The sequence below is a fragment of the Haliotis rufescens genome, unplaced genomic scaffold (genome assembly GCF_023055435.1).
Source record: "Haliotis rufescens isolate VD_foot unplaced genomic scaffold, xgHalRufe1.0.p SCAF_15, whole genome shotgun sequence".
NCBI classification, from domain to species: domain Eukaryota; kingdom Metazoa; phylum Mollusca; class Gastropoda; order Lepetellida; family Haliotidae; genus Haliotis; species Haliotis rufescens.
The window spans coordinates 31,470,817-31,488,578 of NW_025963835.1; the positions used below are offsets into that span (position 1 = coordinate 31,470,817).

General features: G+C 41.8%; 1 protein-coding gene across 2 annotated transcripts in view; it reads left to right on the forward strand.

Annotated features, from left to right (window-relative positions):
• LOC124132027 (ABC transporter G family member 22-like) overlaps window positions 1-17,473 on the forward strand; it is a 35,151-nt gene extending 17,678 nt beyond the window's left edge. For both annotated transcript variants that reach the window (XM_048396471.1, XM_048396470.1), the window contains 10 exons: window positions 856-1,017; window positions 1,677-1,770; window positions 3,362-3,425; window positions 4,685-4,878; window positions 5,734-5,981; window positions 6,577-6,634; window positions 7,669-7,883; window positions 9,326-9,416; window positions 11,418-11,535; window positions 12,976-17,473. In XM_048396471.1, coding sequence (XP_048252428.1) covers window positions 856-1,017; window positions 1,677-1,770; window positions 3,362-3,425; window positions 4,685-4,878; window positions 5,734-5,981; window positions 6,577-6,634; window positions 7,669-7,883; window positions 9,326-9,416; window positions 11,418-11,535; window positions 12,976-13,171 — 1,440 coding nt within the window. In that variant the 3' untranslated portion in view covers window positions 13,172-17,473. The remainder of the gene's footprint in view (window positions 1-855; window positions 1,018-1,676; window positions 1,771-3,361; window positions 3,426-4,684; window positions 4,879-5,733; window positions 5,982-6,576; window positions 6,635-7,668; window positions 7,884-9,325; window positions 9,417-11,417; window positions 11,536-12,975) is intronic.
• The last annotated feature ends 289 nt before the right edge of the window (window positions 17,474-17,762 follow it).

Below are 17,762 nucleotides of genomic sequence, written 5' to 3' on the forward strand. Positions count from 1 at the left end.
ATCCAGGCAATTGGGATATGCTGACATGCATCAACCAAGTCACCAAGCCTGACCATCCGATCCCGTTAGTCGCCTCTTACGGCAAGCATGGGTTGCAGATGACCTTTTCTATCCCAGAACAAATGTAGCCTTGTAAGCATCAGTGGGGACATTCAGCATATTCCAAATGTTAATAGATTATGAAGGATGATTGATGACGATTCAGCATATTCCAAATGTTAATAGATTATGAAGGATGATTGATGACGATTCAGCATATTCCAAATGTTAATAGATTATGAAGGATGATTGATGACGATTCAGCATATTCCAAATGTTAATAGATTATGAAGGATGATTGATGACGATTCAGCATATTCCAAATGTTAATAGATTATGAAGGATGATTGATGACGATTCAGCATATTCCAAATGTTAATAGATTATGAAGGATGATTGATGACGATTCAGCATATTCCAAATGTTAATAGATTATGAAGGATGATTGATGACGATTCAGCATATTCCAAATGTTAATAGATTATGAAGGATGATTGATGACGATTCAGCATATTCCAAATGTTAATAGATTATGAAGGATGATTGATGACGATTCAGCATATTCCAAATGTTAATAGATTATGAAGGATGATTGATGACGATTCAGCATATTCCAAATGTTAATAGATTATGAAGGATGATTGATGACGATTCAGCATATTCCAAAAGTTAATAGATTATGAAGGATGATTGATGACGATTCAGCATATTCCAAATGTTAATAGATTATGAAGGATGATTGATGACGATTCAGCATATTCCAAATGTTAATTAATATGAGTATGATGATGATGATGATGATGATGGTGTCTCCAGGAGCCGACATCAGGGCTGGACTCCAGCACAGCCTACACACTGATGCAGCTGCTGAAGAAGTACACTGCGGAGAGCAACAAGGCCATCATCGTCACCATTCACCAGCCGGCCAGCCAGATCTTCCACATGTTCACAAGGCTTCTTCTCCTGGCAAAGGGACAGGTAAACTACAGCAGTTCTTTCCATATTGATTCTCTCTTCCCAGATATAAAGAGGTGATTGTAGGGAGCAGTATGAATACCTTAAGTGGTTTCTCCTGGGGTCAATGGAGGGCACAGGTGGCCCAGTTGTCTAAGGTGCCGCAATTCACTGAGGAGGGTTGCGTCCCTGGGACATGCAAGAAACTACAATCATGGGTTTGAATCCCGATTATGTTTCTATGTTTGTCAGCACAATACCCATTGTCGTGGGTTTCACCGAAGTGGTAAACATCTATGTTGGGATCAGTGTGAGTGACTGCTGGTTTAGGGATAATTTGTGCGCGTAGAGTATTTGCAGGAAGCAAAGTGCATGTATCGTATTCGCTGTATTAAGTGCCCTGTACCCACTTGTGTATGGTTTTAGTAAGCTACCCCTGTGGTCACTTATCTCAGTTCCCTCAACATCCAGCTGACGTATCTCGATATGACTTGATTACTGTTAGAAAAGCGCCTAATCCCACTCACTCGATTTAAGCCGCACCACACAGTAACCATGGTAACAAATAAAGTGGTTATTGTAAAGTACTGATGTGTCTTCTTCTTGAGCATGTGCAGGTCCTCTAGAACGTGTGATGTGACTTTCTCACCTAGTTACTACAATGGGATTGTTTCATCTTTCAGGTTGCCTATTTTGGTGCTGCTGAGAAGACTCTAGATTTCTTTGAAGGAGTTGGTCTGATGTGTGAGCCACACTACAACCCAGCTGACTTTATATGTAATTACTCATGGGGGATCTATAACCAGGGTATTTTAGAGAAAGGGTTTTTGGTATTTACTTAAAATGTAGTTAACTAAACTAAGCTTTTGGGTAACATATAGACCATATGAGAGAAGTGATTGAGCAGTGTGAGGCATCACCCCTGGGGCAAGTGATTATGGGTTTTGCTTCTCTTAAGTGATAGAGTATAAACTTTTCATTAGTACAATGTACAATGAATTAGTAGAATTGGTCTTGAAATGGGAATGTCAGAAGGGAGATAGATAGATGGAACAAAATGGTTAGACTTGTGGTGATCAAACATTTCTGAGTACTACTGCCTGATTGGAATGTCTAAATAACATGAATAAGTATCTTTTCGGCGTCTTCCAGTCTGTCAGAAGTAGCTGAGGGAATTTGATAAGATGAGTATGTCCAAGTTGACCAATGACTTAAAGAGGTAATCAAATTGGTTAGTTCGAAAAGCTTGATGGTAAAACTAATTACTATGGAAATTGGGGAATGACCATTATGACTCATTTCTCATGATGTCAAATGTGATTTTGGAGGGAGGAGCTAAAATTATCATCGATAGTATTTTGTTAGTTGTCCGGGAGTGGTGTGGGGAGTCGGGAGCATACAGCTGAACAGAAAGGTTCACTGTGGTTTTGGGATCCCGAGTCAGAAAAGAAGTAGAGTTAACGTTCATCAGAAAAACCATCAGGCTCTTCAACCATCATCTAGGTATGTGTTGTATTTATATCAGGCAACAACAAGAACATATCTGAAGACCATGTGTACATATTTATGATTGATTCTATCATAAATAAAAAGGACTGGAGCAAACCATCTGACTTGTGATTTTGAGATAGCTACATCATCCCTAGAACCAAGGAGTAGTTGATAAGTAGAAGTGACCATAGGTAGAAGGGTAGAGTACCCGGAACCTAAGGTTACAGATCATTAGTCAAAACAAAAGACAACTTTGCACTCTGATAAAGATTATCCTTTAATTTTCTTGGCTTAACAGTGTTCAAACGTCAAATGTCAGATGTGGAACAAAGCCTGTGTCTATTTATTGTTGTCAATTGTATCAATATACAGTCAAGTCTCGTTAATCCGACACTCGTTAATCCGACAATCGGCTTTATCCGACACTAATGATGGGAACTGATTAAATCAGTGCTATTTAGACCCGTTAGTCCGACAGTCTTGCACTCCGACTCCGACACACCTAATTTGCAACCAATTACCGAAATCACTCATTAATCAACCTACCAATGAAATGACCAACAGGAAGTCGACGTTAGCCACTTAGAAAGCAGCTTTCTTAAGCTTCGGGTACCAGTTTCAAATTTGCGACTTCCATTCCAGGCTATGCTTTTTAAAGTATTTTGAATCGGTCATACAGTCCGTAACAGTTTTGTGTTAAACTCTAGAAGTTGCATGATCAGAAAACATATCCCACCAACAATGTAACATAACAATATGAATATTTATTTTATATTTTTTATTACGTGTTTGAATCCTTATCTATCGTGTAGTTGTCCGATTTTCCATCACGAATGTTGATACTACTAAATCCACACTCTTGTTGCCATGGTTTCAGTGGAGACGGTGAAGAAGGACGAAGCAACATTGCAGACCATCCTGAAAGCAGCAGAGAACAAGAGGTAGGTAACCATGGTAACAGTTGATTACACTTTAGATCACAAGACAGATGTAGGATGCTATGAAACAAGACGCGTGTCACGTACGTTAGGTGTACTGGGGTTTGGGGAGGAAAGTATCTGTGATCCAACAAACAAACATTTAATGGTTGCATGTTAGATCGTCTGCATTGTGTTGGAAAAGTGTCAGAGTCAGTTATCATGCTCCATTGGTCGTGTCTGAAGTCACACCAGCACTGCCAGACTTGGGTCTAAAGTCAAGTGACACTGCCAGGCCAATATTTACACTTGTGTAGGTCAGTCGTCATAACAACCTGCAATAAAGACACTCACTTTCATGTTGGGACATTTGTCACCCTGGGGTCAGGGGCGGTCGGGTAGCCTAGTGGTTAAAGCGTTCGCTCGTCACGCCGAAAACCCAGGTTCGATTCCCGACATGGGTACAATGTGTGAAGCCCATTTCTGGTGTCCCCCGCCGTGATATTGCTGGAATATTGCTAAAAGCGGCGTAAAACCGTACTCACTCACTCACTCAACCTGGGGTCAACAGACTGACCAGGCCCATTCCACACACCAAAAGCTGAACGCCTATTCTGGGTCAGTGAAAGTCACGTGACACATCACAAGTTAACCTAAGCTCAATCTAACAGCTACTTCCTATCAAATTTGAATTTGTTTTGATTCTTTTACAGTGTCAGATTGAAACATGTCTGTTAGATAAATTTATGTAGCGGGATCACTAGGGCTACATGGGGTTTTGTGCATCCCTAATTAGGTTTTATACCACTTGCTCCGGCTCATGGTATAAAACATAACTCGGGACACATAAATCCACATGTACCCCTCGTGATACTGCTACAACTTATATTACCGTATTCAATGTAATAAGGGCCCAGGGCGCTCTCAAAATTAGAAATAGGGGGCTCTTATTAGACTATTATTTTGGTGAGAAAAGAAACAGAGTTGAAAGATCGTAAATGTCGTGGTTTATACTGACAGCCTGAAACACGAGTGCGTATTATAGACAAATAAATAAGTCATGTACATTTATCAATCGAAAGCGTACTAATTGGGATTGTTCACTAGCCAATATATTAGCAAATATCGCCGTGGGCGCTTATTAGAGTGGGGTGCTTATTACGTCGAATACGGTATAAACAAAGTTGATTTTGCTGAATGAAGTTTGTGCCTGAGCTGTGGACAGAGACTCAGGTCCTGTCGTGGGTGGTAGTGGCTAAACTCAAGGTACGTTCATGTCACAGGTTCACAGAGGACTGGCCATTAGAACTAAGATGGAATACCAATGACAGGAACAAAACCAGCGGTGCTGACTCTCCGTCCATGTTGTACGAGTTTGAGGCGGACAACTCAGAGCCCCAGAATGGCTTTATTCCCGGGGGAAACACACATGATGTCACCAAGTCTGCCTGCGTCGCCATCAACTACACAAAGAGAGGTGAACTACAGCTAATACAAGGTTGATGACTGACATCCTTTTGTTTGTTTGTTTGTTTGCACTCAGCAATATTCCAGCTATATGACGGCGGTCTGTAACTAATTGAGCCTGAACCAGACAATCCAGTGATTGACACCATGAGCATTGATCCATGCAATTGGAATACGATGACATGCATCAACCAAGTCAGCGAGGCTGACCACCTGATTCCTTTCGCCTCGTACGACAATCATAGTTGCCTTTTAGGGCAAACATGGGATGCTGAAGACCTATTTTACCCCGCATCTCCATGGGTCGACTGATGTCCTGCATGGAGCCAGGAGTTTATTAAAGACTAGAAGATCATTTTCCTGAGGCAAGGAAATTAACTGACTGCAGAACGAGGCTGGAATTTCCCTAATCTTTCAATGTAGCTCAATTGGATCAATGAAGCTGAACCTTCAAAAGCTTGTTCCCACCAATGATGTCACCAAAATTTGTTTAAGAGGTTCAAATTTCTGATTTGAATACCGCCATTCAGCAGACATATTGAAAAATCAGATAAATGGCTATCACTCGTCCCTTTTCATTCAAGTGTTATGAAACTTAGTATATTTGTAGTTAGTAGTTGGTTCCAGCAATTATGTTTAATCTTTGAACTTGGCCATACTCCTAAATTCTCTCCAAATGCATTTCCTCACATTGCAAACATCGTTTCCACAGATTATTCTTTTCGATTTGTTCTTTATGAAGTTGAGTGACTTAACATGCTTGATTAGAACAAAGACTCCAAATGTTTGAGAAAGTTGTGAGTAGGTTTTGTGTCTAAAGTAGAACAACAAATATAATCTGGTGTGGTGTGATTTTCTGTTTCAGATCTGGAAGATGGTGTTGATGTGGAATGTGTTAAAACTGATGTTTTCTCCCCTGAAAGTATGTCCCGGTGGCCAACATGTTTCTGGACTCAGTATAAAATGCTCAACTGGCGGACATTCAAGCAATCTCGGGGCCGCATCCTGTCCAAGTACGCCATCTCCAATGCCTTGGTCCTGGCCATAGTGGTGGGGTTGCTGTGGTTCCAGATGGAGCGCACTCACAAGACCATCCGTGATAGGATGGGCATGGTAAGGTTGGCCAGTATCATCCGTGATAGGATGGGCATGGTAAGGTTGGCCAGTATCATCCGTGATAGGATGGGCATGGTAAGGTTGGCCAGTATCATCCTTGATGAGTCAGGGTAGTGAACTGGATGCTATTAGGACTCAGCCCTGGACCCTTTTGCCATCATAGCTTCATATCCAGTGGCTTTTAAGAGTTATGTCCCTTTGATGTCTCTCCTATTGAACAATCACAATCCATCTCTCATATCACTTGCATTTGCTTCAAACAAAATGGCGGTCCCCAGTCACACCGATCTGATCGATAATCAAGATATATTTTGTAATAAAACCTGTGTGATAAGCAGCAAGATTAATCTCTGGATAGTCCTCTGACACACCCTTCATAGATCTGCATCACTTCAGGCTTTCCTCCCACATTAAGCTGACACGTGGTAGAATACTGTGAAAGCTGCATTAAACCCAACTCACTCACTCACTCAGGGGTATTGTTATGGCGTAAAAGATCTGTTCTTCATGACCTGGAGCTGGATCAGCATCTATTGCTGACAATACCCCTTCCTTCGCCTGCTGTTCACATAATCCACATCTCATTTTTCAGATTTTCTTCACTGTGATATTCTGGGGATTGTCGCCTGTGTTTGACGGGATAACATCATGTAAGGATGTGGTTCATTATAATGTCTGTGTCCATTGGTTACCTATCAACAACAGCAGCTGGTGTTGCAAATTGTATTTCACTGAAAATTCTAAAGGACCGACCATTTGATATTCTGGGGGAGGAGCACCTGGGATTTTATTAAAAAAAAAAATTTGTCCCAGAAAATTATTGAAAAAACTAGTTATTCATGATTATGCTTCACATTGTTTAAAACAAAAGAAATTGTCTGCCACAAAAATTACATTGTTTCAGGTTGTTTTTCTTAGAAGAGTTTTAATTAAAAAAGTATCTGGTGTTGTAGCTGCAGCTGAAAAAAGATATATCTAATCTCCATACAGCATGATACAGTATGCCTCAACAGTAAGGTGTGAATTTGGTGTGATTGTTATCAATTGTGTCTAGCACAATAAAATGCTCACTCCTCTTCCTTTATTTGGACAGTTTGATTAAATATCTAAGATTTGAGACATACCTACGTTAAAAAATGTAAATACTCTATGACAGACCAGAAAACAAGACACGTCAGGATAAGGGGGATTCCAAACGTTCTCGGCCTTAGGATCCTAGATATTCCAATGTGTTTACATGTCCCTTCTGTTTTGATGAACCCATTCACGACCATAGCTTCTTTTGATGTCGCCATCTCTTTAACATGTTTAATCACCAACTCACCACAGAATTTCTTATGCTAATGAACTTGCAATCAATAAGCAATTAGAATGACTCTTCAAAACAAGAACTGGGCCAACTTGCACTAACGATCTTAGCGCTAAGACTATTGTAACCCTATGCTAAAGTATGGAAGTTACGATGATCTTAGCACTAAGATGGCTTTGTGCAAGTGGGCCCTGACTGATATTTTGAAATTGCAGTATTGAGCCTTCCATTAATCAAATCGGAAGACTGTAAATGAGATCTCAGCTAGAATGTATTTTCCTGCGTATTAAAATAGGGGAGATAAGTCCTTGTGTTACAAGGTGTTCCCAGTTGTATTTGAAACAGTTTGCAAAATAAATCTATTTGTGTGTACAGTCCCTTCCGAGCGGCCAATCATCCTGAAGGAGAGGGCAGCGGGGTCGTATCGACTGTCAGCGTACTACCTGGCCAAGATGACCAGTGAGTTGCCACTTGTCATTATCCTGCCGTCCGTGGCCACCACCATCATCTACTGGATGGCGGGGATGAAGGGCGTGGCCGAGTTCTTCGCAACAATGGGCATCATCATTCTTAATGCACTGAATGGACAGGTACAGATATTGTTTCTCAATCCTAGAAAGTGTCTAGTCAACTTCCATTCTTGAGAAATAAGCATTTGAAAGCCATGAGAATCTTATTCTGATAAGCCATTAAGTTTTTAATAGTTGGTTTACAGATTTTATTGCTGGCTGAAATGAAAAATAAATATCCTGTATGACAATATTTATATGATGTGGTCAGTAGATAGTATTTTGTCAGTAGGTAAAATCAATAAATTAGTTTTACAACTATTATAATAAAATTTTGGTTGTGTTCATTGAAATTCCTGCATTCTGATTAGCTGAATTGGTCACGTGTTATTGCATTCATTTCCCAATGAATGTAAAAAATTAAGCCACGCCCACCGAGGTGCACTACTTTTATTACTGCGGAATGTCGGGGAATCCCAATATTACAGTCGAGGGAATTCCCTTTCTGCTCACGTGTATCGTCATGCACAGGACATTTAGCGACTTTCATGCATATTCATTGTCCAAACTACCCTTTGAAACTGAAGGCCGAGAATGAATGAAACAGCAAACGTGCAGGCTCCCTCACCTGTTTTTTTCCCCGCTTGCTTCCGTTCAACTTTCATGTCTTCGGGTTTCATTTCTAACTAGCATTTTTCCAACTTTGTTTTACCGTAATCAGGGAAGTAATGTTTGAATCTGGCGGTAACTGACCATGTTATTTGAAACAGCCGCTTTCTGCCGGACATATTTCTTCCGGTTCGTTACAGACTGCACAGTTTGCACATCTGTTTTCCGATTCATACCTCAATGAACCGAAAAAGATACACAGTCAATCCTTAAATGGCAAGAATCTGTAAGCAAGGGTAACAATTATCACAGACATACCCTCTTATATACATCGACATTTTGGTTCAAAGTTTCTGATACACCATTGGGGCGGTTGGGTAGCCTAGTGGTTAAAGTGTTCGCTCGTCACGTCGAAGACTCGGGTTCGATTCCCGGCATGGGTACAATGTTGAAGCCCATTTCTGGTGTCCCCCGCCGTGATATTGCTGGAATATTGCTAGAAGCGGCGTAAAACCATACTCACTCACTCACTCACTCACTCTGATATATCATTATTTTTAAGACAAAACTATTTAAGGAACTAGTCATTTTATGACAGTGCACTTGAGGCGCAGAAAAAATCAAAATGTTCAAAATTGTACCAACTTGTGGATAATGTACTTTGCTGGTTGCTAGCTGATGTAGGATATACCAGGGGTTAAGGTTTTATTGGACACACTTTTTTATTCTTTGATGAAAGTTTTGTACATTGGTTTATAAGAAATCTTCCAATGGATTGGGCGGTACAGAGACTGGGATATCACTCATTACATCAATGACTTGTGCGTCTTCTCCATGCTTACTTACAGGCCGCCATTAAAGCATCAACAAACACAAGATTCTGTGTGTGTGATTTGGATGCTTTTTTTTTCCAGGGAATTGGTCTGTTAATTGGTGCGTGGATCTGGAACATGCAACTGGCCTTGACCTTCACGTCGACCTCCATGCTCACAATGCTGCTCCTAGGTAAAAATGGCTACCACCATAAACCATCTCCATCACACTGACTTGTTGCTTCTCACAGGTCAGGGAATGTTCATGTTTAGTGTTACAAATGATACACCCTTGGATTCCAGGTTAGATTTGGTCCCCAGCAACTCATGCTTGTCGTACTGACCCTGATGGTGTGGCCTGGCCGTCACGATATATCACTGGATTGTCTGGTCCAGAAGGCATTATTTATAGACTGCCATATATATTTGGAATATTGCTGAGAGTGGCGTTAAAGAACAAGGACGCAAACAATCCAACAAAATCTCCCTATGTATATTGTTGAAGACAAGCTTTGTTTGTTTGTTGTTTAACGCCGCACTCAGCAATATTCCAGCTATGAAGGTGGTCTGTAAATAATCGAGTTTGGACCATACAATCCGGTGATAGACTTGAGCATTGATCCATGCAATTGGGATACGATGACATGCATAAACCAAGTCAGCAAGACTGACCACACGATCCTGTTAGTCGCCTGTTCCGGCAAGAATGGCCTCCTTTTACGGCAAGCATGGGTTGCTGAAGACCTATTCTACCCCGGATGTTTACGGGTCTTGAAGACAAGCAGGGTGCTGATATCAATGATATTGTACCAACAATTCCCATGTAACTGTTGGTGGAACAAGCAAGGGCTTATTATTTGAGTGGGATGGAATTGTTTCCCAGCAACTTATGCTTGGTGTTAAAGTAGACAAACATGGATCAGTGCTCAGTCTCGGTGACAGCTGATTGCATGTTGTCATACACCAGTTGCAGAGCTCCAGATACCTTTTTTTTAAAACTTAACTTTGTACTCGACGGTTTCTATTTAATTGGTTTATTACATTTTTCATTGGGTAAGCAATATTTTTTCACTCATCTATTCATCACTCTTTTGGGTCTTCCCAAAATGAGTAAACATTTTGAGATTTAAAATAAAATAAAATATGGTTTTAGATGTATATAATGGTTCTAAATATATGTTTAACTCGGAAAGAAAATTTGCTCGTTTCATTGGGTATTTACCAGTGCTGTTTTTATACATTTGAGTTTTTCATAAAATACATGCATTTCTGTACGCAAGTTAATTTTATTCAAATACGCTGCTTATCCATGGCTTTGCATTAGTGTCAGTGTTTCCATTCAGTTCCTGGTGTAAGGCACACACACGCACGCAGGCACACACACGCACGCAGGCACACACACGCACGCAGGCACACTTTTGCAAGCCATCAACCCATTGTTTATACAAGGTCTAACAATGATAAATAGGGAATTCTCCCAGGAGCTAGGAAAGTGATTTAACAACTTTATTATCTTGCATTATTGTGGTCATTGTGATTGTATTTTAGTACATCCTTTTAGTATTTGACTTCATAAGGTGGATTCAACATTGTTTATTATTGGATATGTTTGTGTGGTTAAGTGGTCACGGGTGGCCCAGTCATTGTCCATGTCACAGTTTTATGTGCATTGGCTTGCTAGAAACCTGTCATCATTGGTTTGACTCCCAAGAATTGCCCTGATTATGTTTCTAGGTTTGTCTGCTCCCTGCCAACAGTGGGCTTTCCTCTCTCATCAGGCTCACAGTGATATAACTGAAATACTGTTCAAAGTGGTGTTACACCAACCACTCACTGATACTAAATAAAAGGCGGTCTATGTTTGTCGTAAGAGGCAACTAACAGGATTGTGTGGTCAGGCTGGCTGACTTGGTTGATACATGTCATCGTATCCAAATTGCGTGGATCGAAGCTCATGATGTCAATCACTGGATGGTCTGGTCCAGACTTGATTATTTACAGACCGCCATCATATAACTGGAATATTGCTGAGTGTGGCGTGAAACAACAAACAAAAAACAAATCCTGATCCTAGCCTGTCTTACAGTCCCTGAACCATATTATTTTCCTCAGCCCTTACCAGTGCTTACTTAAATGCTATAGCCCTAAATACAGTGTAGGTTTTATTAGAAGTGCATGAACTTGTCTGTTTCAGGAGGTTTCTACACCACTCAGTTTCCACCCTGGTTGTTCTGGGCCAGATACGTCTCCATCTTCAGCCATCCCTTCAGTGCTGTGTGTATACTGGAGTTCTCCGACACCCCACCCATTCCGTGAGTACCTCTCTCTGTGCTCTGTGTATCCTGGAGTTCTCCGACACCCCACCCATTCCGTGAGTACCTCTCTCAGTACCCTGTGTATCCTGGAGTTCTCCGACACCCCAACCATTCCATCAGTACCTCTCTCTGTGCCCTGTGTATCCTGGAGCTCTCCGACACCCCACCCATTCCGTGAGTACCTCTCTCAGTACCCTGTGTATCCTGGAGTTCTCCGACACCCCACCCATTCCGTGAGTACCTCTCTCAGTGCTCTGTCTATAATGGAGTTCTCCGACACCCCACCCATTCCGTGAGTACCTCTCTCTGTGCCCTGTGTATACTGGAGTTCTCCGACACCCCACCCATTCTGTGTTCCTCTCTCAGTACCCTGTGTATCCTGGAGTTCTCCGACACCCCACCAATTCCGTGAGTACCTCTCTCAGTGCTGTGTGTATCCTGGAGTTCTCCGACACCCCACCCATTCCGTGAGTACCTCTCTCAGTGCTGTGTGTATCCTGGAGCTCTCCGACACCCCACCCATTCCGTGAGTACCTCTCTCAGTGCTGTGTCTATCCTGGAGCTCTCCGACACCCCACCCATTCCGTGAGTACCTCTGTCTGTGCCCTGTGTATCCTGGAGCTCTCCGACACCCCACCCATTCCGTGAGTACCTCTCTCAGTGCTCTGTCTATAATGGAGTTCTCCGACACCCCAACCATTCCATCAGTACCTCTCTCTGTGCCCTGTGTATCCTGGAGCTCTCCGACACCCCACCCATTCCGTGAGTACCTCTCTCAGTACCCTGTGTATCCTGGAGTTCTCCGACACCCCACCCATTCCGTGAGTACCTCTCTCAGTGCTCTGTCTATAATGGAGTTCTCCGACACCCCACCCATTCCGTGAGTACCTCTCTCTCTGTGCCCTGTGTATCCTGGAGCTCTCCGACACCCCACCCATTCCGTGAGTACCTCTCTCAGTGCTGTGTGTATCCTGGAGTTCTCCGACACCCCACCCATTCCGTGAGTACCTCTCTCTGTGCCCTGTGTATCCTGGAGCTCTCCGACACCCCACCCATTCCGTGAGTACCTCTCTCAGTGCCCTGTGTATCCTGGAGTTCTCCGACACCCCACCCATTCCGTGAGTACCTCTCTCAGTGCTCTGTCTATAATGGAGTTCTCCGACACCCCAACCATTCCATCAGTACCTCTCTCTGTGCCCTGTGTATCCTGGAGCTCTCCGACACCCCACCCATTCCGGGAGTACCTCTCTCCGTGCCCCATGTATGCAGATATCTGACTCTCCACACACTCCATGAGTACCAATCCGTGAAGATCCAGGCTAGAATAGTGTTAAACAGCAATCAAACAAACAAGTCCATGAGTACCTCTTTCAGTGTCCTAAAATATACATGACTCTCACACACCCTACCACTCACAGCTATATTCCAATGTTTCAGATGTGCCAATGTGACAGTCACAGAGTACCCCAGATGTGGCCAGAATGGAACCGAGTTCATCACAGCTGAGATGTTGTTGATAGACTCAGGCACAAAGCTGCCAATGTACCTGTATGTGCTGGCACTACTTATTTTCACCATCATGTTCCGGATCGTTGGCTACTGGGTCCTCCGCTTCCGGACCAAGCCCCACTGATGCTAGACAGGCTCTGTACTTTCAGTCTTTCATACAGTCATATGACCAATAGTTTGAATCCTTAAACAGTTCGGATATTACCGACATTATGCTAAGTCAGCATTCTTCTGCCAATCAATGAAAATCCAGTGACAGCTCGATTACTTACATTATCAAGCCATAACAAAAAGGTTTTTTTATGATCAGAAATATCTTATTCCTGCAATGTTGTCAATCCAGACCTTATTCATAGCGGGAAATACGAGCAGTTACTTCACTGCTAGCCAACTGAAATCCATAGAATGAGAATTTAAGTGCAATGTGTAATTTTGAACATGGAAAGCATATGAAATTAAAGAAGTTTGGGGTTTCTGGGGTGAAAATACATCTTTGTACAGTACTTTACAAAGACACTTTTGATTTCTAACACTGACATGAAAAGGTCTTTGGTAGATGCTGAGAAGTTTGTGGTTCATGAGTTCAGGATATTAGGATGGGACGTCTGTATATATACACAACGTTTCGAGGCTTTGTCAGGTGCATGTCTATGCTGAGAGGACAAGCAGTAGTCTCCAAGTGTTCAAGGAACAGTTGACTGTATATATAGTGCAGGGGTTTACCTGGAGGCCTAGTATTGGCCCCAAGTCTGCAGCGAATGTTGCTAAAACTTCCAGAGTGGGAAATATTAAAATTCCCAATTCCTGTTAGTATGGTTATAACGTGATGGCTTTGTCGAGGTGACATGTATTTCACTGAAGGACCCATAAATTAAGAGGCTTCAATGCCTAAGTTACATTATTGCATTGATTGCGATGTTAATATTCCTGTGAAATTATGAAAATATGAACTCTAAAAGAATCCTACAAAATGATAGGGCACTTAGTTTGGAACTCTAGATAAATCTCGGCTTGTGCCTCTGATATGAATAGTTCCACGATTTAGGGCAGTGTCCCAAGTTACAGGGTCTTCTCTGGGTATTCATTGATCAATATAACCGATTTGTACATCTCATCCATGAATCAGAGCATGAATCACCAACAGAAAGTCCCGTTCCACAAAGTGATCTTACGACTGTCATAACTTGTACTTACATCTCAGTTCATTGACTGTTGCATCGCGTATTTACGATCATATCAGTTCATTGACTGTCGTAATTCGTACTTATGATCATCTCATCTCAGTTCATTGACTGTTGTAACTCAAGCTTACGATCATCTCAGTTCATTGACTGTTGTAACTCTTACTTGCGATCATCTCAGTTCATTGACTTTTTGAACTCGTACGTATGATCATATCAGTTCATTGACTGGCGTAACTCGTACTTGCGATCATCTCAGTTCTTTGACTGTTGTAACTTGTACTTGCGATCATCTCAGTTCATTGACGGTCGTAACTCGTACTTACGATCACCTCAGTTCATTGACTGTCGTAACTCATACTTACGATCATCTCAGATCATTGACTGTCGCAACTCGTACTTAGGATCATATCAGATCATTGACTGTCATAACTCATACTTGCGATCATCTCAGTTCATTGACTGTCGTACCTTGTACTTGCGATCATCTCAGTTCATTGACTGTCCTAACTCATACTTACGATCATATCAGTTCATTGACTGTCGTAACTCGTACATGCGATCATCTCAGTTCATTGACTGTCGTAACTCATACTTACGATCATCTCAGTTCATTGACTGTCCTAACTCATACTTACGATCATATCAGTTCATTGACTGTCGTAACTCATACTTGCGATCATCTCAGTTCATTGACTGTCGTAACTCGTACTTAGGATCATCTCAGTTCATTGACTGTCGTAACTCGTACATGCGATCATCTCAGTTCATTGACTGTCGTAACTCATACTTACGATCATATCAGTTCATTGACTGTCATAAGGGGTCCGGACACCGGCTCACCTGCTGGCTTCAGGTAGAACCAGTGATGCATGGGCTGTACATAGGATTCTGGCAAAAACAGGACCCTGATTAATCCAGACTTCTGTCAATACCAGACCACATTTACTGCCCTGAATATAGCTTGCAACATTATCCTATTTCTTTATCTCCCGCTATTTTCTCACAAATCCAGACCTCTGCCTAATCCAGACATACCTGTTGGTCCCAAGGAAGTCTGGTCATGACAGATTCCACTGTACTGTGGAATGCTTTTAGTATTGTTGTTATCTTGTATTTGTTGCTTGGTCGAGATTCCATTGCATTTATTTCTTGTTATTGTACCCTCAGAGGAAAAAGGTGTTCATTTTTAATCATGAAGCCAATGCTTAGCCGTTTTATTTCTGTAGTATTTCTACATGTATATCCACCTTCAGTCACCCGCCCATCTCACACGCCTACCAATATTGTTCATAGTCACCAAGAATTATTATGGGATGTAATTGGCTGTGCAGAGTTGCATCCCTTGGACACGCCAGAAACCTATGGTTGTGGGTTCGAATCCTGATTCACCCAATTATGTTTCTAGGTTTGTCAGCACCATACCTGTGCTCGTGGGTTTCACCAAAGTAGTAAATGTTTGAAACCTGCATCACTTAGGGTTTCCCCCCACAGTAAGATAACACGCACTCACTCACTCACTCACTCACTCATACCAGTCCCTATTTTAACACCAAAACCTACTTTTGTGTTTCTGTGTTTCATTACATTCGTTACTAACATCAATGATAGAAGTCCAATTATGAATCTACTGATTGCAAAGGACATCTCCGCTAGACATTGACCAAGAAAATCTACAACAGCAGAAAGAACCACCCCCTAAAAATGCTCGAAATCCAACTTGATTCAGGGAAAACTGGTTCGGGCAGGCAGCAGGGTAGGGGTAATTCCTGTACCGAAAGATACAAATGTTGTGGCACCAGTTCCACGGTTCAGATGATAAGCTTTTGATAGCCTGTTGTGTATGTGTATAACCTAACGTAGCACTAAAACCAAACATGCCAAATTATAAGACGACTGTCTGGCCATGGCCTATTTTAACAAAGAGTCGGAATTTCTGACCTTGTCATGAATGTGTGGTTCTGCTGATGGGGCATGTCTAAGAACCAAATATGTTCCATTGTTTCAGAACTGTTTCACATCAGATGGAGATTCAAAGTGTTTCAGTACAGTGATCGAAATAAGTGCCTGCCCGTAGGCCTGTGGCAGGTAGATATCGTGTCGGGCCGTGGTTTTAAAATTTGAAGGGTCCTTGTGGCCTATAGTAAATTTGCGTGTCGATGTATTTAGCACATTAAGCTGCAGTTTTTTGTTTTTTTTAAGTCAGGGCCCGAAGAGTTAGGTCAGGGTTGCAGCTTCTAAAGATTTGTGGGTCGTTATGGCAGCCAGACAATCTTTTTTATTTCAAACACTGTCGTAGTATCCTGTGTGTGTAGGAAACTTCCAGTTTTATGACATTTTAATCATTGTGTGCCCTGGCGGTGCTGTGTGATACCGGTGACAATAGATATCTCAGACTATGAACAATTGCCACACACTCTACCTTGATTATTGTAGCGCATGGGCCCAGGGTATTTATCAGAAGTTGGAGATATCATACCCTGGATAAGCGAGGATGACAGACACTTTGAACTAGTACTTTAAACCAAGTCTCTGTTAGTCAGTTGCTATGGTTACAGATATTCATGTTTTGCTATGAGCAAGAACAAGGGATGGTTGTCATTTCTTTGTTGGTGCTTAACCAGTCACATTAAAATCAGAACTTGGTGCTCAGAAGCGACAGGATGTATAAAATGTTCACAAGAAGATAATAGCAAGTTTTTTTTCATTTGGAACTTCCCAATATATTCAATTTTGACTGATTAAATCGTAAAGCTGATGTGACGTCCAGTGGAGGGGTTTCATCAGAGAAAAAGATCCGATATTAGTGAGATTAGTGCTTTACGATGTGTTGAAATATAATGACACTGTATGAAGACAAACTTTACAGTATAACCCTGTTAATCTGGACACCCCACTATAGCAGAATGTTGTTTTGTTTATAAGTCTGCGTTTCAGGATCTGGAAAGTAACTCATTTTCTATCCCACTTGATTGTCCACAAAAGGAGTGTCCTCAATAATTGGGTTCCACTGTAGAGAGTGTTTTTGTGTCAGCATGAGAACCAGCTAAAGTCCCATTCACTCAATCAGCTGTAAAAAACTCAATATATCAGGTATTGAAAATTATTAGGGAAGAGAAGTTATGGATGTCGACTTTTTTATTATGAGGAACACAATGTTTCGGAGTATATGCCTACACCTTCATCAGGTGATGAGGGGTGGTCGGGTAGCCTAGTGGTTAAAGCGTTCGCTCGTCACGCCGAAGACCCGGGTTCGATTCCCGACATGGGTACATTGTGTGAAGCCCATTTCCGGTGTCCCCTGCCGTGATATTGCTGGAATATTGCTAAAAGCGGCGTAAAACCATACTCACTCACTCATCAGGTGATGAAGGAGTAAGCATATACTCTGAAACGTTGTGTTCCTCATAATAGAAGTTGACATCCATACATTCTCCTCCTTATGTGTATCACTTCCAAGACTTGAAAGTAATTGTTTTTACAATAAGTGTTTTTGTTCCCAAATGTTTTGTATCTGGACTTTTGATAGGGCTG